This window comes from Lethenteron reissneri, chromosome 54, assembly GCF_015708825.2.
Source record: "Lethenteron reissneri isolate LAM-NWPU_2019-01 chromosome 54, ASM1570882v1, whole genome shotgun sequence".
NCBI lineage: Eukaryota > Metazoa > Chordata > Hyperoartia > Petromyzontiformes > Petromyzontidae > Lethenteron > Lethenteron reissneri.
The window spans coordinates 3,880,095-3,904,518 of NC_083832.1; the positions used below are offsets into that span (position 1 = coordinate 3,880,095).

General features: G+C 50.8%; 1 protein-coding gene across 1 annotated transcript; it reads right to left on the minus strand.

Moving 5' to 3' along the window:
- Positions 1 to 78: 78 nt before the first annotated feature.
- On the minus strand, positions 79 to 22,241 carry LOC133356419 (sodium- and chloride-dependent creatine transporter 1-like). Its single transcript, XM_061573937.1, has 14 exons — positions 22,110 to 22,241; positions 16,429 to 16,657; positions 14,020 to 14,151; positions 13,196 to 13,502; positions 12,734 to 12,866; positions 11,838 to 11,972; positions 10,890 to 10,993; positions 10,320 to 10,444; positions 7,799 to 7,911; positions 6,035 to 6,172; positions 4,732 to 4,834; positions 3,701 to 3,801; positions 3,020 to 3,190; positions 79 to 742 (listed from the first exon to the last, which is right to left on the minus strand). Exons 1-14 carry the CDS (start codon positions 22,125 to 22,127, stop codon positions 644 to 646), a joined length of 1,908 nt encoding a protein of 635 aa, XP_061429921.1. The 5' UTR covers positions 22,128 to 22,241; the 3' UTR covers positions 79 to 643.
- Between the last annotated feature and the right edge of the window lie 2,183 nt (positions 22,242 to 24,424).

Below are 24,424 nucleotides of genomic sequence, written 5' to 3' on the forward strand. Positions count from 1 at the left end.
CGTGTGTTTTCAGAGTGAATCATCAGTTGAGCTCTTTTTTTGTTACAAACATCAAAATAGTTTAATTCGCGACCACGACAATAATGTGCAATTTGGAGAAGAGAAACATGTATGGAATCAGAGGCACAGGAAATGCAGCAAAAATACCGAGCGACGTGGAGAGACGCAGATAAAAGAGAAAAGGACACGGCACCAATGCACGATGCTGGCATCAATAGAGGTGCCAAAACGTGTGGGGCGGCTGCTCGGTACGTGGCCCGGCGGAAGTGCGCTCCCCCGCTCGCCACAGAGGTTCGCGGTTCAAATCCAGTGGCCGCCCTGGTAAGTACTGCAGTGTAACAACTGTGATTATACTACCACGCGCCACCTGCTTCACTGATAGTGGATGTTAACGGCCCAGTGATGTAATTCGCAAGAGTAGACCATCGTGTCCCGGCATCATGGTCCACTGAATATACACAGAGCAATCATCTACTGCGAAAACTTAGCGGAGCCCTCCTGGGTAAACGAGCATAACCATAGCGATGATAATGGGTTCAGGTGAAGGCAGTGATGTGGCTTGTCGGCGACATTGCTCATACTGGTGGCTGCTCACCATGGACAGCCTGAAGCAGAGTGCGAGCCAAGCCTGGAGCCCAGGCCTTTATTTAGCTGCGGGCAGCAGAGGCAGCTCCGACGGGAGCGGCTGATGGAAGTGAAGCGGTAGCTCGAGTGAGACGGGCGACGTCAGGTGACGCCAGCGCTGGGTCACACACAACCAGACACGCGGTCGCACAGCCACACAGACACACGCCGCCACACAGTTACACAGACAAACGCCGACACAGTTACACAGACCAATACCAATACCCGCCATTTGCCAGTGATGTCACCACGGTGCCCGTGCCAGGCCAGGTGCACTTTGAGGCCACGTGAAGTCTCAAAGGCTCCCGAACAGGAGGTCATGGGACAGACCCAGGTGCCATTGGTTGGCTGATTGAGATGACTGGTAGATGCACCAGCTGTACCCCCTACTGTGCCAACTTGCTGCAGTTTCGCCGCCTGGCGCTCCGCTCGTTGTTATGATCGTCGCTCCTCCGCCCTCAGTTGTTGTTGGAGGGCGACTGCCTCGAACTGCTCAGTAACATCTTTCACGAGCCTCCTCTATAGAGGCCAATCTTGACACTGCTGGTACCGGTCTTCGGCAAGTCCACTCAGCTCCACATCCTCCCATACCGCATCAGTCCATCTCTTCTCCAGCCCATGTCACGCCCGTTTAGCCCCCTCTATGCGGCCAAACAGAAGCTGCTTGGGCATGTGGTGCCTGGGAATTCTGGCTACATGACCCAGCCAATGCAGCCTTGCCTGCCGGAGGAGCTCACTGATGGAAATGTGTCCAGATCTTTCAAGAATTTGTAAGCTATTCACATAATGCAGTCTGGTTAAACCCAGGATGGATCGTAGGCAGGCCAGCCTGAATGTTTCTCACTGGCACAGATGTTCCATCAGAGGGGTCCACGTTTCACAAGCATAAAAAAGGGAGCACATAACTGTGGCCGAGAAGACCCAAAGCTTCATGCGGAGCGACAGACCAGGTAGCTTCCACACCGCATTATGCAGCCAATGAAAAGATAATGCAGCCCGACTGATTCGGAGCGAGACCTCTGCTGTCAAACTGCAGCTGGTCATAAGCACACTGCCCAGGTATGGGAAACTGTCCACTCTCTCCACAACTGTTCCATCACAAATGGGGAGCTGAGGAGGTGGACGGTTTATGGGCACAAACTACCCAGGCAGGTGCTTAGGTTTGGTGGGGCTAATGGTAAAACCTCACTTCTTAGTGGCACACTCCAGGTTCAGCAGCAGCACCTCAACTCCTATGAGTGAGCAGCAATCACCAGATATTCAGCATACATAACATGGTTGACCAATAGGAAGCCATCCCTCAACCGCACGCGAGCATCGATGAGCCTCCCATTGCATTTGTACCAGATGGAAATTCCTCCGGTACAACCATGGAAAGCTTCTCGAACTATGTCGTCAAAGATGATGTGAACTAATGTGGCAGCCAGAGGACATCCCTGTCGTACCCCAACGTGAACAGGGAATGGCTCGCAATCCTGGCCACGTGGCTTTACCCGGGCCTGCCCACCATCATGAAAGCCCTTAATGATTGTGAGCAGAGTCGGGGACTCCGAGAGCATGAAGAACCACCCACAGCCCAGGCCTGTTGATGGTATCATAGGTCTTGACCAGGTCAATAAAACATAGATGTAGGTCTTGTTGGAATTCCCTACACCTCTGCTGTAGCAGACGGACAAAACATATGGCATCCGTGCAAGCCTCTCCTCAGCGTCCCTGGAAAGGCAATGTTGAATAATCCTTGTCAGGACCTTTCCCGGTACACTAACTGAAATGCCCCTATAGTTACAATCCTTCCATACAGACACACAAAGATCCCCCATATAGCCTTAACAGACTGTAGGGGCAAGTGCTGTTAGCGAGGACCTATGAAGGCCGCAGCGGTACGCGAGGGGGTGGGTGGCCAGCACCACGCCCGACCGCCTTTGTCTCCCCAGTGGTGATGTTTACGCACCGCACCAGGTACTCATTTGAGGCTGAGTCGACCTAGGGGAGGCCCAGGACCGGTTCAGATAATCGTCACTGGTGTTGGCCGTGAGCGGGAATTGAACTCGGGTCGCAGGGTTCATAGCGCAGCGCGCTAACCGCTACACCACCGCTCCCCACAGACACACGCCACCACACAGACCCACGCCTCCCACGCAGACACACGCCACCACACAAACACACAGACATGTGCAATCAAACAGACACGCGATCACTGTCACCGTGCAGCACAGTCACATAAGGTCACACAGGACATTAGCGGGACCTTGATTCACCGCCTGTGACTACAGCACAGACCGTTGCTTCTCCAAAGAGTGATCCGCTAGCGAGGAGCCCTGTGGTCAGTAACCCAGTGGTGAGTAACCCAGTGGTGAGTAATCCAGTGGTGAGTAACCCCCCACCCTCCTTCCACCTGTGCGAGGCTGCCCCTGGCAGCGGCGAGCTTGTAGAGCGCCACGGCCGGGATGCACAGCATGGAGGAGAGCGCGAGCAGCCAGCCCAGAGCCTCGGCCCAGCCGGGGTACTCGTAGCGGCCGTTGTACACGAGCCGCTCGTAGTGCACCAGGTGGAACACGAAGATCCCCTAAGCGCAGGCAACGCACACGCAACACACATGCAGGCAGCAACACAGAGCTAAGGAGTGGTCTGGGGCGTCGAAGCACTCAGCCAGCACCGGTGAGCTGCATGGGCGCGGCACGGGCTGGAGAAGAGATGGAGTGATGCGTTACAGGAGGATGTGGAGCCGAGTGGATTTCCGATGACCGGTACCAGCGGTGTCAAGATCGGCCTCCGTGGAGGAGGCTCGTTAAGGACGCTACTGGGCAGTTGGAGGCAGTCGTCTGGTAACGGAGGGCGGAGGAGCGACGCTCACAACGAGCGGAGTGCCGGGCGGTTATAATGTGGCGAGGTGGTATAGTTGGGGGCCCAGGTAGTGAATCTGCCAGTCACCTTGGTCAAGTCAACCCATTAAGCCTTCGCTATTCCATAAGACTTCTTTGTTACATGAAGCGTACAAAGCGCACCTAGTCTGGTACCGGCCCCATGGTGCCGTCATGGCCACTTGAGGGTGGAGGGCGGCCGCTGTGGTGCGTACCAAGCACACGGCAGGGCTGAGCACGCTCCAGCACCACCGCACCCATGCGTGCGGACGGAACCCGAGCATCGCCGTCAGGTCCTGCATGAACCGATTGACTCCTGCACATAGCAACAACGCCAACAACATCGACAACATTAACAACAACATCGCCAACATCGCCAACAACATCGACAACATTAACAACAACATCGCCAACATCGCCAACAACATCGCCAACATTAACAACAACATCGACAACATTAACAACAACATCAACAACATCGACAACATTAACAACACCGACAGCAGGAATGAGCAGGTATGTAGATGGGTAAGCGAGTGGATGAGTAAGTACATGGACTAAATAAGGAACCATGTGTGTCAATAGGCTGTGGGTGAGTGATTCAATGTGTGAGTGGGTGAGTTTATGAGTGGGTGAGTGATTCAATGTGTGAGTGGGTGAGTTTATGAGTGGGTGAGTTGTGAGTGGGTGAGTTTGTGAGTGGGTGAGTTTGTGAGTGGGTGAGTTTGTGAGTGGGTGAGTTTGTGAGTGGGTGAGTTTGTGAGTGGGTGAGTTTGTGAGTGGGTGAGTTTGTGAGTGGGTGAGTTTGTGAGTGGGTGAGTTTGTGAGTGGGTGAGTTTGTGAGTGGGTGAGTTTGTGAGTGGGTGAGTTTGTGAGTGGGTGAGCGTGTGAGTTTGTGAGTGGGCGAGTTTGGGAGTGGGTGAGCGTGTGAGTTTGTGAGTGGGTGAGCATGTGCGTTTGTGAGTGGGTGAGCGTGTGAGTTTGTGAGTGGGCGAGTTTGTGAGTGGGTGAGCATGTGAATTTGTAAGTGGGTGAGTGTGTGAGTTTGTGAGTGGGTGAGCGTGTGAGTGGGTGAGCGTGTGAGTTTGTGAGCGGGTGAGCGGGTGAGCGTGTGGGTGAGCGTGTGAGTGGGTAAGCGTGTGAGATTGTGAGTGGGTGAGCGTGTGAGTGGGTGAGCGTGTGAGTTTGTGAGTGGGTGAGTGTGCGAGTGGGTGAGTGTGTGAGCAAGCGAGTGGGCCTTTGCTACCGTAAACCCAAGCCACAGCGATGCACTCCCAGCCCATGAGCCACAGCATGGAGATGCCGCTGGCTGCGTAGCTGTCAAACAGCTGGAACACATAAATGCCACCCTGCAGCACAGACAGCACAGACACAGCACAGACACATCAGTCACCCTCAGCTTGTGTACTCACTGCAGAAGAGTAGATATGCTTTGTCTATAGGCCTGTTTACTCATTCGCAAATGATTCCTAGTGGTCTCGTTCATTTATCGATGCAACCTTGGTCGTGGCCAGTGAAGTGAATGCCACTGCGAGCCCTAATGGACGGGCAGGAGACTTCGAACAGCTTCACCATCACTGAACCTAATTCTAGATTTGAAGCTTTCGTGACTGCAAGGATTCATATTCTTAGGTTTTTTTCGGTAAAGTCATGTAGGTATAAAAATAACATTTAAATTAATAAAAGTAAAATAAAAATTAAATTAAATTAAAATCACGACGTTTCGGAGGCAACACAAGCCTCCGTCTTCAGGTGGAACTGTCACAGCACGATAGCACGATAGCTGTATCAAGCTGTATCAAGTGATACAGCTATCGTGCTGTGACGGTTCCACCTGAAGACGGAGGATTGTGTTGCCTCCGAAACGTCGTGATTTTTATTTTATTTTTTATTTTACTTTTATTAATTTTAATTGTATTTTTTACCTACGTGACTTTACCGAAAAAACCTAAGAATATCACCGAATCTCATTAGCACGGCCCGGCGAACCGTGCTCGCATTGCCGGCCTTCATGGCTGCTTGCTAACAGCACTTGTCCCAAAACGTCTGTTAAGGGGCCGTCCATAAATGACGTCACGCACCTAGTGGGGGGGGGGCGGGGTCAGACATTTGTGACGATGTGTGACGAGAAATGTGACGTCACATCAAAATGCGCAATTTTAAATAAATATAAACAACACGTTCTACTTAATTAAATATACTTTTAAATAAATGTTTTCTCCTACAACATCAGAGTGCAGCGCCACATTAAATACGCACTACAATGACAATAGTTTAAAGCGATTTGAAGCATGTTTTATTTTTAAGGGGGGGGGGGGGCAGAACTTTATGACGTCATATTTGAGTGGGGGGTCTGACTTTTTGTGACGCCGTGTGACGAAGGGGGGGGGGGGGGTCAAAAATCGTCCAAAATCGCGTGACGTCATTTATGGACGGCCTCTAAGGCTATACGGGGGATCTTTGTCTTTATGGGGGAGGGGTGGTGGGGGATGAGGGAGGGTGGTCACGTGGTGAGTAGGGAGACAACCTGTCAAGTCGGCGGCCGCTACCTGAGTCACCATGGTGACGGAGAGGAGGAAGCTGACGAGGCAGCAGAGACCCGTGAAGGCCTCACGCCGCCTCTTGCCACTCAGCTGGGACGGGAACAAGTCCGTGAGCCCCGTCACAAACCCCTCCATCCCCGCAAACTGCGGCACGGGAGGGGGGGGGGGAGACCAGAGGGGCAAGAAACGTCGCGGTTTGGCTAAATTAGTCACGATTGATAGTTGTTTTTTTACCCTTTTATCTGGCAACAAAACTGACACCTTTGTTTTACAAGGAGTCATGTTTGCATAGACCACAATACCTGCAGTCGTAATGCAAACAAAAAACACAACTCTGATAATGTATGCACTGTCCTTATCAGAGTTATGTTTTTTGTTTGCATTACGACTGCAGGTATTGTGGTCTATGCAAACATGACTCCTTGTAAAAAAAAAAGTGTCAGTTTAGTTGCCAGATAAAAGGGTTAAAAACCAATTATCATATTTTTTCTTCTGGCAAATGAGGTTCCAATGGTAGTCACGATTGTTCAATTATTTAAATCTTGTCAAAAGTCCATGCCGAACACCGCAATGCTGTTGCATCTGTTCTTTAACCAAGTTGCAGAGTACTTGGGTCACTCCAGCTAATAATGGCCTGGTGTATCATGAACGTTCAGGTTTGGAAGTGGCTCCGAGGTCAGAGGACTGAGCTGGCACCGCCAAGACCGTGGGTCCCAAGCATGACGTGAACGTTGGTGGATGTCGACACCATTTCTCCGGGAAGTGATACCTGGCCTCTTGGTGCCGACGGGAGGGGACAGGGCCAGGTCGCCCTGTGGGTGATTTTAAAACGGCTCGAAGATGCTTTACGACCGCTCGCGTGGCGGCGATCGTCAGCAAAGTAAAAAATACCAAAGGGGAGTGCGTGCGCTTCTCATCTCTGTCTACTCTCCAAATCCAGCGATAGGAAGTCCACATTCTTACGACAGTCATCGGGATGGAGGAGTGACACTGGACTGTACTATGAACTCGGCGGCTTGGCCACGGCTCACATCAGCGCCGAGCGATGTTTTAACCGGTCCAGGCTTGGCCAGGATAAATCGGAAATCAAACGTCAGTGTCGATAATGAAGTGTCATAATTCCTGACAAAATGTATTTAAAGTATATAAATAACTAATTGAATCTACATTATTAAATGAATGCCAGAGAATAACTAACGATATGACAGCCATGTTGCATGGGATTGTCTTCCTGACAGCTGATTGGTTCTCACAGTGGGAGTGATGACATCATCCCGAGCAACCGTAGTCATGTGACCAAGCATTGCGATCTCGGTAGGACATTCATTATAACCTCCCTTATTTCTAACGCCATTTCAGATCCTACTACAATTGCAACCTGATCTCGTCAAGGAGAATAAACCATCACGTGAACTCCGGTCATCCTTGCAGCGGGCTTTGTCTAATCATCGAACAAAAGCGGTCACTGCATCGCGCACTTTCAGATGTGCTTATGCGATCGTCTGGAATGCTCTTCTGATATTAGGAATACACTGGAGCTATGCACCATATTGAAAACTAATTTCTTGAAAACAGCTTTTTGTGATTAGTTTGTTATCCTTCCCCCGCACCTTCAATTAGCAGTTGACTACGTACGGTGCGAAAGAAATTCAACATACATCGTTTCTCTGTATCTCCGTTGATTTGGCTACATGAACTAAAGTGGTCCACGCGTTGTTCCCAGTAGGAGGAATGTCTCCTGGCGAGGGAGAGCTGGGTGCGGGAGCTCGCCTCGCTGTCCACGCCAAGCAGCAGGAGCATGATGAAGAGCAGGGCGGCCCAGAGAGCAGGCACCGGCAGCAGGGAGATAGCGCGCGGGTAAACCACAAACACCAGCCCGGGGCCTACACACACACACACCATGCACTACCGTTATACACACGCACGTACCTATGGAGGGCATCTCTAGACAATAGACTGACAGACCAGCCTCTGACGGGGTCTCTAGACAATAGACTGACAGCCCGGTCTTTTGATGGGGTCTCTAGACAATAGGCTGACAGCCCGGTCTCTTGATGGGGTCTCTAGACAATAGGCTGACAGCCCGGTCTTTTGATGGGGTCTCTAGACAATAGGCTGACAGCCCGGTCTCTTGATGGGGTCTCTAGACAATAGGCTGACAGCCCGGTCTTTTGATGGGGTCTCTAGACAATAGGCTGACAGCCCGGTCTCTTGATGGGGTCTCTAGACAATAGGCTGACAGCCCGGTCTTTTGATGGGGTCTCTAGACAATAGACTGACAGGCCGGTCTTTTGATGGGGTCTCTAGACAATAGGCTGACAGCCCGGTCTCTTGACGGGGTCTCTAGACAATAGGCTGACAGCCCGGTCTCTTGATGGGGTCTCTAGACAATAGACTGACAGCCCGGTCTTTTGATGGGGTCTCTAGACAATAGGCTGACAGCCCGGTCTCTTGATGGGGTCTCTAGACAATAGACTGACAGCCCGGTCTTTTGATGGGGTCTCTAGACAATAGACTGACAGCCCGGTCTCTTGATGGGGTCTCTAGACAATAGACTGACAGCCCGGTCTTTTGATGGGGTCTCTAGACAATAGGCTGACAGCCCGGTCTTTTGATGGGGTCTCTAGACAATAGGCTGACAGCCCGGTCTTTTGATGGGGTCTCTAGACAATAGACTGACAGCCCGGTCTTTTGATGGGGTCTCTAGACAATAGGCTGACAGCCCGGTCTCTTGATGGGGTCTCTAGACAATAGGCTGACAGCCCGGTCTTTTGATGGGGTCTCTAGACAATAGACTGACAGCCCGGTCTCTTGATGGGGTCTCTAGACAATAGACTGACAGCCCCGTCTCTTGATGGGGTCTCTAGACAATAGACTGACAGCCCGGTCTTTTGATGGGGTCTCTAGACAATAGACTGACAGCCCGGTCTCTTGATGGGGTCTCTAGACAATAGGCTGACAGCCCGGTCTTTTGATGGGGTCTCTAGACAATAGACTGACAGCCCGGTCTCTTGATGGGGTCTCTAGACAATAGACTGACAGCCCAGTCTTTTGATGGGGTCTCTAGACAATAGACTGACAGCCCGGTCTCTTGATGGGGTCTCTAGACAATAGGCTGACAGCCCGGTCTTTTGATGGGGTCTCTAGACAATAGACTGACAGCCCGGTCTCTTGATGGGGTCTCTAGACAATAGACTGACAGCCCCGTCTCTTGATGGGGTCTCTAGACAATAGACTGACAGCCCGGTCTTTTGATGGGGTCTCTAGACAATAGGCTGACAGCCCGGTCTCTTGATGGGGTCTCTAGACAATAGGCTGACAGCCCGGTTTTTTGATGGGGTCTCTAGACAATAGGCTGACAGCCCGGTCTCTTGATGGGGTCTCTAGACAATAGGCTGACAGCCCGGTCTTTTGATGGGGTCTCTAGACAATAGGCTGACAGCCCGGTCTCTTGATGGGGTCTCTAGACAATAGGCTGACAGCCCGGTCTTTTGATGGGGTCTCTAGACAATAGACTGACAGCCCGGTCTTTTGATGGGGTCTCTAGACAATAGACTGACAGCCCGGTCTCTTGATGGGGTCTCTAGACAATAGACTGACAGCCCGGTCTTTTGATGGGGTCTCTAGACAATAGGCTGACAGCCCGGTCTTTTGATGGGGTCTCTAGACAATAGACTGACAGCCCGGTCTTTTGATGGGGTCTCTAGACAATAGGCTGACAGCCCGGTCTCTTGATGGGGTCTCTAGACAATAGACTGACAGCCCGGTCTTTTGATGGGGTCTCTAGACAATAGACTGACAGCCCGGTCTTTTGATGGGGTCTCTAGACAATAGACTGACAGCCCGGTCTCTTCATGGGGTCTCTAGACAATAGACTGACAGCCCCGTCTCTTGATGGGGTCTCTAGACAATAGACTGACAGCCCGGTCTCTTCATGGGGTCTCTAGACAATAGACTGACAGCCCCGTCTCTTGATGGGGTCTCTAGACAATAGACTGACAGCCCGGTCTTTTGATGGGGTCTCGAGACAATAGGCTGACAGCCCGGTCTTTTGATGGGGTCTCTAGACAATAGACTGACAGCCCGGTCTTTTGATGGGGTCTCTAGACAATAGACCGACAGCCCGGTCACAAGGACCCTGCGAGTGGCAGCCACAGGGGAAGGTGGTGCTGGAGGAGCGCTGTGGTGGTGTTGGTGGTGGTGGCGGTGGTGGCGGTGGTGGCGGTGGTGGTGGCGGTGGTGGCGGTGGTGGTGGCGGTGGCGGCGGTGGTGGTGGCGGTGGTGGGGGCACCAGTCTCGGCGACATGGCTGATGTCCACGCCCTGCTCGCGCGCCATGAAGCCCAGGAAGGAGAATACGACGAAGCCGGAGAAGAGGCTCGTGGCGCTGTTGATGATCGTCAGAATAATGCTGTCCCTGGTGTCGGTGCCGGCGCCAGCATGGAACACATCGGGTAACCGTCACGCGCAACACAACTCTGCACAGCAACATTTTAATGCAGTAGTATAGCGGCTAAATGCTACTGCCACTCAACATGCATCACAAACCTCTGACAGCTCTATCATGTGTCAGCGTGTGTGAGAGTGTACCTGGCCTGACGCAACCGCCGTGGTGACGTTATCGCCACAGAGTGGGGAATCACGGCTGTTATTGTTGTCTGGATGTGCGAGTTGTGTTTGTGTGAATGTGCGTGTGAATGTGCGTGTGAGACTGTGTCCGTGACACAAGTTGGAGCCCCAACTAGAGCGGGGAAAGGGCCATGGGGGGTGAGCGTGAGCGGAAGGACGGAGAGGAGAGAGAGCCCTGGCCGCGGGGTGGTGGTGCAACGCGGGGAGCCCCCGACCGCCCCCTCGCCACTCACCGGTAGCAGTTGTTGTGGAACTTGTTGTAGCTGCCCAGCGCGGGCAGAACTCCGAAGCCCACGCCGTAGCAGTAGAACACCTGCGTGCTCGCCTCCACCCACACCTGCAGCAGCAGCAACAACAGCCGCGGCACTTGTACCGAACTAGGTACACCTGGAGGTGACGCGAATTATCAAACGTTCGCCGGCAGGAGGTCACGGAACAGACCCTGGTGCCGTGGGTTGACCGAGTTGACTGGGAGATGTACCACACCTGCGGCGTATGCGTGCGGGGCATCCCAATCAACGCTCCAGCACTGTGGGCATGGAAGCGGTTGCTTGGCAAGGTGTCACTGCAGCAGCAATTCAGCTGACAGTAAGACAACCCCCATGCAACATGGCCGACATGGTGTCACTCATGTAACATGGCTGCCGGTCTGTGCCTAAGGTGTGTTCATGTTGATTGAATGCGTTATTTATGTTAATAATGTCATTATAAGTGTTATTAATATTATAATTAATGATGTTATGTCACTGATTATTGGTTGACTTACTTTTACTTTGACAATCAACTTACCAGTGAGTGGTCCTGATAACCCCTAAAATTCTCTGCAAATGTTACAATGCTTTAATGTCTTCACTCCCTCATCTTAGCTCACACAATTTCTAGAACTGCGCAAGTCATTTTGTACTCAAGTCCGAGACTCCTAGAGCACATCCCTGCTTCCTACCGGGAACACAAACCTGGACGTTGGTGCTAATCCTGGGCCATAACACGACTCAGCCCATCATCATTACCTTTCCGGGATCGATAAAACGAGTACCACTTTGCGAGGAAGTAAACAGTGCTTGTCCTATGAATCGACTCGCCCCTGCCACAGAAACGTGGAATTTGCAATGTCTGCCACTGGGCTGGCAGGGGCAGGTTCCCACGGCCGCAGTGCCGCTATCCAAGTGCCGACCTCCGACCTGTGGCGTGGCGAGTTTGTCCCAGTCGGGTTGGAGATAGTAGACGATGCCGTCGAGAGCGCCGGGCAGCGTGGCTCCTCGCACGAGCAGCACCAGCAGCAGCACGTACGGCACGGTGCCCGTCACGTACACCACCTGCGGGTCCCGCACGACAAACACAGATCCCCCATGTAGCCTCCAACACGGTCGGCGAAAGTGCTGTTAGCGAGCAGCGCCTACGAAGCCCGGCACGGCGTGTACGACTGGGTGGGTGTTTACAAGCCGTGCCAGGCACTTGTGAAAACACCTGCCTGAGCATTGGTCTGACGTGTGGCACCTACGTTTTCTGACCTTTACTCGGCCGCACGTGAGGTGCCGCATCCGAGTCACCTGACCCTCGGCACTCGGTGAGAAATTCACCCCCGGGGATTCGGTGAATTATCGCGATCCAAGGCCGCAGCTCGTTGCACAGACCCCCTCTTTGTCGTCTCGATTTTTATACTTGCAGGAGCAAACAAGTTGCATGGAATTTGAACAAATCCTCAGTCATCGTGTTTATTGGTTTTAATCAAAAATTCATTACATTCCAAATGATACCCCTCCAGCGATAGCGGTGGGAGTGCAGCATCTCGCCTGACCAGCTCCCGGTCCAATCCCAACATTGCACGAGTCAACGCCTTCCACAGGCTCTGCTGCCTGTCTCTCCCCTCTCACTACACCCCTCATTGCTTGGAGCTCTCCTCCACGAGCCATCTTTGCCATGAACTCCATGCCCCTGTTCCAAGCCCAAAATCAATGCCTTCCGCTTCGCCCCTCTGCCCTTGACTGACTGCCTCTCTCCCTCTCTGCACGGTACAAACACTGGCGCTGCCCGTGCATGGACACCATGCCGTTCGCGCCAAGTATCACACGGTCACCTTGCCAGAGAACTTGATTCCCTTCCACACGGAGAAGTAGACCAGGAGCCAGACGGCCAAGAGGCACAGCAGCATCTCCCAATTCACGGAGCCCAGGTCGTGCATCCCCGACGACACACGCAGCACGTTCCGCCTGTGTGAACAAAGACAAAGATCACCCGCGGAGCCTGTAGTAGGCTGTTGGGGCAAATGTTGTTAGCTGGCAACACCTACTAAGGCCGGCATGGCGCACGAGCGGGCGGGTGGCCAGCATCACACCTGGCCGCCTGTGCAGAGTTGTAAATTCCCCCAATTTTGATCCCGATTCTGCTACGAAGATGAAGAACCCGTTCGAATCTCTCGCACGACGGCGGCTTTGGAGAACGGCCCACTGGAACGGATACCGCAGAGCTACGCCAGAGATCCCTACAGCGAGCGACCTCTGGCCTGCCGCCGCCTACAGCGCAACGTGCATCCACTCACTCCCAGAATTCCACGGCGGGCGATGTCGTGTCCTGGCACGCCGAAACTCCCTCGCTGGCGTTGCTGGCCGCACGCGAGCTGCCCAGGCCTCGGGACAGCGAGACGTTGCGGAGGAGGCCGCTCGCGTTGGACGGACACGGCGCGTACGTCTCGGAGCAGGCAGCCGTCGCCCACCAGCCCCGGCAGTGGGTCCAGGGCAACTGGGCCGTGGTCAGGCTGTGCAGAAGGTAGTAGAGGGACCAGGCCAGGACCACGATGTAGTAGAGGTCGCTGAGGAAGACGACCACCATCGACGCCACACCGACGCCTGCGCCACGGAAATAATCGTGCGGAGGTGGTCACGTGGGTCCGACGTCAGGCGCTGACATGGCACATCCAGAGTTGGGACCAGGAACTGACGATTAAAAAACCGGGTTCTCAAGCGCAGCTTGTTTATGGTCTCCACTAGGTCACCAATTACTTCAATATATTGCGGCTTTTTTCACAAAACTTGAAAAATACGAGATTGCAAATCACTCATATAGAGATTTAAAACATTGGTTTCACCATTTATCGCAAAAACACCAATTTCATACTGAGTGCCTCGCAAATCGGAAGGTCCGCGAGTTTACATCCAGGATCGATACCACGAACACCACGTTGCTGGGAATTCAGAAGGTCAACAGCAGTTGTCCTATCAATGGACTCGCCCCTGCCATAAGAATGGGGAATTTCCACCACTGGCTCAGGGACGTAACGGAAGACGAGCCCATGCACCAATGCTCGACAGTTATCACCGAACAGCGTGTAGAGTTCTGCCCGCGCCGCACTCGGCAAGACCGTACCGGTGAAGAGCGGCACGATCTTCCACACGCCGATGGTGCCCTGCTGCGTGAGCTGCCCCAGCGCCACCTCGAGGAAGAAGAGGGGGATGCCCACGCACACCACCGTGAGCCCGTACGGCACGAGGAACGCCCCTGCAGACGCGGGAGATGGGCAGCGTCAGGCACACGAGGACGAAGGGAGAGGCCAACAGTAGGAATTAGTAGACATTTAATAACGAATAGGGAATTAGTATGCATTTGTAGTGACTGTGAATGTCCCTGTGTGGTGCCGGGCCTGCGAGGTCACAGCGGATAGTATGTTGTCATTATGTGCAGCCCGGTTACTGGGCGTAGTACCAGCCCTAGCGAGGCTTGGGTGTGCGCTGGTTAGCACAGAGGCACCACGTACAGTGTGCAGTGCGGGCGAGAGAGAGCGTCAGTCAGCCAGGGTTACGTTGGGGCATGATACGCTGGTTGACCTGCCGACACGTGACCGGATGATATTGGAGGGGGGCCACCGGTGGACGGGGGCCGCTGGGTGGTCACGTGGTACAGAGGAGCTCTCGGGAGCCTTCGGGAAAGGGCCAGAGAGATCGAGAAGGTGGGTGGGGCGAGAGGCGGAGCCAGCCCCAGCCCAGGCTGATATAACGGGGGCCCCGTGAGGGGCTCGGGGTTCTTGACTGTTGGTGAGTGAAGATCCACGTCGGGTTGAAGAAGCCTCTAGCCACGCGGTCCGGGACCCAGCTCGTGGTCCGGACCGGTATAGCAGGACCGTGTCTAGTTCTGCCGTAGCGTGGTTAGATCAACACCCAAGTGTAGGTTACGTGATGTTGCGTTGAGTTGATGTAATAAATAGTGTTGCTCCCAAGATAACGTCTGCAACTCAGTTGGAATCACTACACATTAAGTAACAAATAAGGAATTATTATGTATAAGTAACAACTATGGAATTAGTATGCATTAGTAACAAATATGGAATTAGTATACATTAGCAACAAATAGGAAGTCAGTATGCATTAGTAACAAATATAAAATTAGTAACAAATATGAAATTAGTATAAATTAGTAACAAATAGGGAATTAGTATGGATTAGTAACAAATATGGAATTGGTATAAATTTAGTAACAAATAGGGAATTAGTATGGATGAGTAACAAATAGGGAATTAGTATGCATTTAGTAACATGCAAATGTACTAAACTTGCAAATTAGGAACTCGCGCATAGCGAGGGCTTAACTGTATTTACGAATTTTATTTGTGCATGAGAGCTATATTTTCAATTCTGTAAAGTATAAACATATTAATGTGTTCCCATTGTGAAGCTGTCTAATTTTTTAAGTGATATTTTCCATGTTACACAATGTATTACCATTATACAGGGTGCTTTTAAAAATGTTAACACTTATATGGGACTATCGTTTTTAATGGAAAAAGAACAGATAATACACTGTAACATGATAACAAATGTATGTTAATAGCTTCAAAAAGTCAGAGTCTCCACTTGTTCACCATCATTGTCAACAAATGCCTGGGATCTTCTCCGTGCGGTCTCTAGAGCTCCATTTATTTGAAGGACCCTATATTTATTACTACGGTATTGCGACGCTACGTGATGATGGTGCTCATCATCGTCATCATCATCGTCGGCGATGATCGATCCACTGCTGGATGAAGCCCAGAAGTGGATTGGATGGAACCCAGGCGCTTCTTGCTATGAGTTGCGAGTGTTGCATGGCGGTGGTCACTCTCCTACTGCCCTGCGGCCCTCATACAGACCTTGTGGAGCTGTGCGCTGATAGTTTTGCCAAACTGGTTTTTTCCCAGTTCACTTGAAATTACTTAACAATTTCTCCTCCCTTTATCTGTGCCGCTGCAGGCGTGTAATTATGCGTGTGTGGGCAGGCACCGCATCGTGAGAGGTCAGCAGTGTCCAGCATAAACATCTCACGGAGAGTGAAAACTTTGGCACAGTCACCACTGAGAATCTATGACCGAGACCTCCTTGTCTATTCGCAAGAGAACCGGCACTGCAACGGTCCAGTTCCACCAGACTACCAGGCACAACGGAGGCTGTGAGGCCCAGGCACTCAGCGGCCCATGTAGGGCCGCTTTATGACATTGCTTTGGTCCTCAGCTATGTCAAGCTTTAAAAGCCTCCTCGAGGAATGCCCATATATTTTTGTCATAATGGAAGGAAATAAACCATTTCAGAAAGAGATTATGTAAAACGTTAAACTTCATAATCTTTTATCGAAATTAGAGGCCCCTCAATATGAGGCTCTAAGCTGTAGGTTACTTAATTTGTGCCTAAATCTGGCACTGGGCACAGCGACGGTCCAGGCACAGTGATGGCTGTGCGGCCCAGGCATAGCGGAGAGCAGAGAGTGCGATTCCGCACGTAGCTGTAGCTGCAGGGCCCTCGCTCTCACCTCCACCGTTCTTGTAGCAGAGGTAGGGGAACCGCCATACGTTACCCAGGCCCACGCCGTAGGCCACGCCCGACATCAGGAAATCCATTTTTCTCCCCCAGCTCTCCCTGCCGGGCCTCGCCTGTCCGGGCGCCACCTCCGATGGCCTCCCTGGGCTTCCCGCCGCCCCCAGCCCCTTGCGGCCTCTGTCGGCCGTGCTGTCCGCGGTTTCGCACGCGAGAGGCATGACCTGAAAGACGGACAACGGATCGCTCGCTCACTTGCTCGCCCAGTTCCATAACTGTGCAAGACACGCGTGTCAAATACTCACCTGTGGGGCCAGAGACGCACCTGTGAGAGGAAGTACAGCAAATAGGTTTGTGGTCTATCCGTGACGGGTTTGAGTGCTCCCTTCTCGTGGCTGTTCGCTTTCTCTGGGTGCACTGCCGGCCTCTTGCATGCACGGCCCGTCGGGGTCACGATGGCCAGGTTTACGTCGAAAGCCAAAGTGATTTCCTGCTCAGGTGAGCATTGAGGAGGTGCTCATCACCCCCGAGGCCAGTGGTGGAAATTACACATTCCTATGGCGGGGGCGAGTCTCTGCATTGGACAACCACTGTTGAATTTTCAAAAATGTGGTACTAATTTTATCGACCTTAAAAAATACTGAGTTGATTAAACAACCCGAGCAGGACCGTGGGTGAAGTGAGGATTTCCTTGATCGAGAATTTTGCTCGTGTAAGATCATTGGCGCGCCATATCTGAACCGATCCTGAGCACCCCTTCACAAAGGGGCACGGACCAGAAGGGTGAAGTATGGTGAAAACACCCCCATGAACGACACGGCATAGATAGATAGATCGTTTATTGTCATTGTCACCAGTACAACGAAATTTAAAATGCTCACCAGTCAGGGCATCATTCATAAATTTAAATTAAATAAAACAAGAAAATAAAAATAAAATTAAATGAAAGATAATAAATTTATACTATATATAAAAACAGCCCAAGTATACCCGCATACCCCCCATAAGGTTACATTTTGTCATTGCACATCTCTATTTCACAGTCAATTGTAAACACTATTACTTAACAATTAATTAGCATTATTGAGTGTGGTGATCGCTGTAGGATAAAAGCTCTGTTTGAATCTGTTTGTCCTTGTTTTGACTGATCTGAATCGTCTGCCTGATGGCAACAGCTCATTGACACAGAACAGGACCCACACGTAACCGAAGCTGTAAATTATCCACAGCCACCCAGCTGGTGCTGCGGCCAAGCACACAACCCATGGTCGGAGGAAGGTCACGAGGTCAAATTCTGAGCACGGGTCAAATCCGCCCATCAGTCCCCTGTGATTCATAAAAAAACACATCTTTATCGGAAGCGATCAGTGTGGGTGTCCTAAGAAAAAACACTAGTCCCGGCCATATCAATGTTGAAAGTGATATTTCCACGACTTGCCGAGTGATTAATTTTCCTCCCAAACACGTATCAGGTATTGACAACGACAGCAGGCAGTGGTGGACGTGTGCCAGTACGCCGGCGTGAGATTTCTCAGTGGCGGCGTGAGACAGCGAGGAGGGGAGAGACAAAGACAGTCGCAGGAGACACTTGGGATGTCTGCCAACAGCATTTGAGAATCGCGGATAACAAAGTAGAAATAACAAGTAGCAGGCTTTCGCGACCAATATCATCCATAATACAGGTTTTTTTTGGGTTAGATCGCGTAAATATACAAATGTGTCGTTAAACCCGCCACCACCCGACAGCCAATTAGTAAGGGTTGTAACTTAAACAGAGCATGCCAATTCGTCACTAGTACAGCACACCGGTGTGTTGGAGAGCCAAGCCACATCATTTACAATCTGAGTACGACGTTTCGCCAGGAATTACAACTACTTTCTATAAGCGACAGCATTATTTGCTTAATACAAGCAACACTCTTCACAGGTTTCAGCATGCAGTGTCCCATTAGCGGTCGCAGTCAGGCTTGTTTTGATAGGTTTGCATTGATTCGTTTGGGCGGGTGCCATACAAAACCAACAGACTCCGGTTCAACTCCCATCCTCGGTTATCGAACGCCTCACCACCACCACCACCACCTCGCTCACCACGTCCCTTGCCCCGTCCCTCACCACCTCGCTCTTCTTTTCTTTGGCTGTCCATCGCGAACGATGATGACTGCGGAGAACAGCTAGCAGCAGCAGCATTCTCCTACGCGCTGGTGGGATGAGATGCCAGCCCTTGAGCTGAAGCGTCAGCCATACTGTGGGCAAGAGTTGCTGCTCGTCCGCTGAATGGGATTCGTGTTGTGCCGTTGCTGCTGGTGTTGATGCTGAGAGGTTTTTTCACTTTTTCCTTCAACCCTCTGACCGAGTCGACTACAGCAGCCACTTCTCCACTGCTTCCAGTTGGCTAACATTTCCCCCCATGTGTCCCACACATTGATATTGGCTGTCTTGAGGTGGCTTTTAAGTATGTCTCTGTAGCGCAGTTCTTGGCCACCACAAGAACACGCTTTGGCCTCTTTGAGTTCACCGTAAAGAAGGATTTTAGGAAGCCGATGTTCTGGCATTCCAGTTCCGTGCCCTGACCATCTCAACTGAGAGGAGGCATAACTGTTGCCTCTCTACCCTGTGGATCGCAGCTCTTGCCAGCACCTGGAATCATACATTCTTGCGATTTGTCTCAAATGTCTCAGCTGTAGGCTCGCAAGTTTATTCAGGCATCGTCTGTATAGCGTCACTGTTTCTACAGATTAAAGTAGTGAAGGAATTACCACTGCACTGTAGACCTTTACTTTGGTGAACATAGATATTTGGTGTTTAAACATATGTAGTTGGTTCAACTGAGTCGAAGACGTGCTCTTGGAGGAAACACATTTATTTAACACCAACACACGGGGTAACTGCCCCTTAACAGAATAACAACCTATGATGGTGACCACCAGGCTAACAACACTAATTACAGTGTAACTAGCTACTACGGACCGGGACCACAGCTTTGGTCCAGGTCCACGTGTTGGAGACTTGTTGAACGTAGAACGTAGACGAAGGTTTCTTCAGGATGAACAACAACGCTGGCCCCTCTGGGGGACCCGGCTTATATTCTCTGCGGCGTAGCTGGCTTCGCCCTTGGCCACGCCCACCTTCCAGAACCCTCTAGCAGGATCACGACCCGGACCATGTGACCACACGGCCTCCAGTAACCCCTTCCCTACGGCCAGCACTCTCCCTTTATCTGTGCCGCTGCAGGCTCTAGAGCTGGCATTGCACGCCGAGCGTGGTGCCATCCAGCGCTATCAACCAGTGCTGACCGAGCCCCTATAGGGCCGGAACTACACCCACATCACAGCGGTGTCCGCGATGTTGTTACACCGCACGCCGTGCCTCTCTAGGGCCGGCACCGCACAGTGACACCCCGCGATGTCACGACACGTCAAGGCCGTAGCCATGGAGTCAACATTGGGGGGGGACCAAATCTTCCAGGGGGTTGGGGGTCCCAACCCAGAAAATATCTACATTTGAAAACTCATTTCCTGCCTAAAATTAAAAATAATTCACCAACACATGGGATGGACTTTTTTTTTATTTTGAACAATGTCTAAGAGTGTATTGTATTCGATTGCTCTGTTTTTACTTTTTTACCATTTCTTGTTTAATTGTATGTAATGGCAGAGATTAGGGATTAATAAAGTACTACCATAACCACAATCATATAAACAGAAATCTATGCATTGATTTGTATGAAGACAAGTCCAGATATTGTGACCAAGGTTTCGCAAATTGTTGTTTTATTTATATAGCATAGGAATCATTTTTTATAGCAATATATTGGGGGGGACATTTTGAGCATATTTGAATATTGGGATGCGTCTCCCCAAATATATATTATAATTACGGCCTTGCTACACATACAAACATTGTTGATTGCTTGCATATTTTACCACAAGTGCGCGGTTAATGCAAACCTGATGCCTTTTGCAAAAGGTATATAGTTGGTGGTCGAAAATCTTAACACCTGTTTCGATTGCCAGAAAGGGTAAAACCTATTCTTATGTTGTCATTAGGCAGGCCTTGTTTTATAAACACAAATTCCACGCAACAGCTGTGAGCGTGAGCAGCTGTTGCTGCTGTTACTAGTTGCTGTTGTTACAAGTTGTTCGTTTCTTTTTTTATTGCACTACCGATTTACCGAATAAAAAAAACTATAACCTGGTTACCGGTTTGGCGCTCACATACAAACGTCTGTCAATAAACTCGACACATTCAGTGTCTCATCAACAGTCGCGGCCACGCTTCTTTTGCTAATCCTGTGTATCTTCTTGGTTCTTTCGGTAAAGTCACGTAGAATGGAAATAATAAAATAACAAAAATAAAACATCATAAAATAATTATGAGAATTATTTTATATTCACTAACACATGGGATGGACTTTTTATTTTATTTTTAACAATGTCTAATAAAATAATTCTAAGAATTATTTTATTATCCTTTATTTTCATTATTTTATTATTTCCATTCTACGTGACTTTACCGAAAGAACCAAGAAGATGAATCCCTGCAGTCACGAAAGCTTTAAATCGAAAAATCCTGTGTATGTCTGCATTGACTACATTGGGCGGGTGCAGTCCCATACTGACCACACTCTGGTTCGACTCCAAGACCCGGTCATCCTACTCACGCCTCACCACCTCGCCCAGCACCTGAGAAGCTCAAGGGAGTTGTCACGGCCCGTGCGATGCGCATAGCACTTGCAATTAATGAAGAGGACGCCGGTTCTATTCTATCTCCCGGCGCGGCAGCTTGTAACGGCGGGCAAACTTTCTCAAACTCACCCCCCTCCACCGCCTCTGGCCACCATGCAGTACATACAGTATACAATAGATGCGCCCACCACGGTCGAACGGCAGCTTTCTCCGTCTGGTAGGGTAAAACGTGGGTACTGCCACCTCTTCCTAAGCGTCTGGTCAGCATGGAGGAGGAGTAGGCCAAACACCCTCTCGAGAGCTGCCTCGAGTGGGGAGTCCCCTCTCACGAGCAGTACCGGGAATGAGGCGTTGCAAGTCGCTGCTCCTTTTACCTGCGGTGACTTGGTCGCCATTTACCTGCGGTGACTCTGACCGCCGTGCCGTTTGTACGTTCACGTAACCCCGATCCGCGCATTCGCTGTTTGAAATACCTCCGGTATCAGCTGCCGGGACTCCCGGCGCTTACAAGCGGCACAACCTGTTTGTCAACACGAGTCGCGCCTTATCAGTGCCATCCCCACGAAGACAAAGATATCCCGTGGACTCTTAACGGACCGTTTGGGGCAAGTGCCGTTAGCGAGTAACACCTATGAAGACCGGCACTGTGGCTCAAGAGGAGGTGGGTGGCCAGCACCACTCCCGGTCGCTTTTGTTTACCCAGTGGCGATGTTTACACACCGCACCAGGTACTCATTTGTGGCTGAGTCGATATTAGGGGTCGCCCAGCACCAGTTCATACATCCGCCGCTATTATTGGTCGTGAGCGGGAATCTTGGGTCGCCGGGTTCGTAGCGCAACGCGCTAACCGCTGCGCCACCGCTCCCTGCCACCCCCATATCCCACCACCAACCACGCGGACAGGGAATGAATGAAGGAAACCACCACCACCACCAACAACCCTTGTGTTGTACCACGGGATGCTGTGCTGGCTGACATGTCGTTCACTCACCGGGCAGCAGGCGGGCATGACCTTGCAGGACCTTGCAGGCAGCAGCAGCAGCAGGGCACGGCTGTTGTAACTCTCACCCCGCAATCTCACACCCGTACGGGCACGTACAGAGGCACCCACACAGCCACACACAATGTCACGGAGCGGAAGAGGCCGTGCCGGTTATATTTGAGATCCTAGCGGCAGGGGGCGTTCATTTTTCTCCACTTGTTGCCACACATTGGCCCAAGTGTCGAGGCGGTTACCTCCCCAGAGGACACCCCTGCTTGCGATAAATTTCTGCCATGAGTTTCAGTTTAATTTATGAGGTATATCCCTGGGAGCCACGCGGCTCTTGACTCGGGTGCACCGCAACAAAACAAAAACATGAACAAGAAAACTCTTAAAGTGACTACGCGCAACAGAAAAATCCAGGAAATATCAGCAAAATCTTCCAGAAAAAGCACCGCATTTCAACGCTGTGTGCAAAAATCCCAGTGGGATGCAAGTCAAACAATAACCACCATAAGACATAACTTTTTTTCAAAATTTCTTGCCGTGGATTTCACACCTGATTATGATTGCTTGTGTTGCAGTCGAAACGTCGTAAGAATTTGTATTGTTTTCTATTTTTATTATTTTATTATTTCCCTTCTACGTGACTTTACCGAAAGAACCAAGAATATATAACCATAAGACAATCTAGATTTGAAGTTTTCGTGACTGCAGGAATCCATACTCTTTGGTTCTTTTGGTAAAGTCACGTAGGTACAATATAAATTAAATCACGACGTTTCGGGCGCAACATAAGTGCCCGGCATCAGATGGAAACAACCACAGCAATAAACTCTGATGGTGCATTGTCCTTGAGTTGAGCGCCTTTTGACGTCATCTGGTCCAACACCATGTGAGACTAGGCTCTAAAGAAAGCTGTCTCGGGTGTGGACCAATCAATTTCAAGGACAGTGCATACATTATCAGAGTTGTGTTTTTTGTTTGCATTCCGACTGCAGGTATTGTGGTCAATGCAAACATGACTCCTTGTAAAAAAAAAGGTGTCAGTTTTGTTGCCAGATAAAAAGGGTAAAAAAACAATTATCATATTTTGCTACTGGCAAATGAGGTCCCATTGGTGTAAATGCTTACCCTGAGCTCTCATTCTCTGATAGTGCATTGTCCTTGAGTTGTGCGCCTTTTGGCGTCATCTGATCCAACACCATGTGAGACTGGGCTCTAAGGAAAGCTGTCTCGGGTGTGGACCAATCAATTTCAAGGACAGTGCATACATGATCAGAGTTATGTTTTTTGTTTGCATTCCGACTGCAGGTATTGTGGTCAATGCAAACATGACTTCTTGTAAAAAAAAGGTGTCAGTTTTGTTGACAGATAAAAGGGTAAAAAAACAATTATCGTATCTTTTCTTCCGGCAAATGAGGTTCCAATGGTAGTCACGATTTAGATCAAAGTTATCAGGCTAATTCTGCATCCCCGTGTCGCGAGTGCGCGCTACCGGGACGGAAGGTTGTGGGGGCTGATGCCCCCCTCTCCGCTCCCCGCGAGCGGGCGGGGCGCGATGTCCGCCCCCTCCACCTCCTCCACCCCCGCCCCCTCCTCGGTCGCGTCTCGCTGGGCCCCCCGTACCCCCGCCGATCGGGTGACCCCCCCCCCCGCACCAGCGTCCTCTCTGAGGGACATCGCTCTTTGGCTGGCCCACCACCAGGTGCATTGAAAAATTATAATACTCCGATTGATGCTCCTGCTGTTGTGGAGTGACTCATGCAGCCAGCTAGGGCTGCAGGGTTTTGGTGGTACATGTTGTTTATGCCATTTATTGTGAAAATTCCGTCACAGTTCCTATGATCACTGTTTCATGGCTTTATTTTGGTGATTTTGAAAAGTGTATTGGTTTAGCCAGGTTTGTTTGTTGTAGTAAAGAGTTAGACTGATGGCCTTAATCTAAGTTGTCTTGTGGTTGTTGTTGTTGTTTGACTTGCATCCCACTGGGATTCTTGCACACAGCGTTGGTGTACGGTGTTTTTTTCTGCAATATTTTGCTGTCTTTTTTTGGATTTTCTGTTTGCACTTAGTCCCATATTCACTTTAAGATGTTTTTTTGTTCATGTTTTTGTTTGTTGCGGTTGCACCCGATTCAAGAGCCGAATGGCTCACAGGGCTACACCTAATACATTAACTTGAACTTGAACCACCACCTAGGGGTTTATTACGCGTGCCCCCCCACTCGCGCGTCCGCACTCACGAACCGCGCTGATTACGCAATATTGTTGAAACAATGAGGGAAGTTAATTTAACATCGCAAACCAGGGTACTCTGCACCG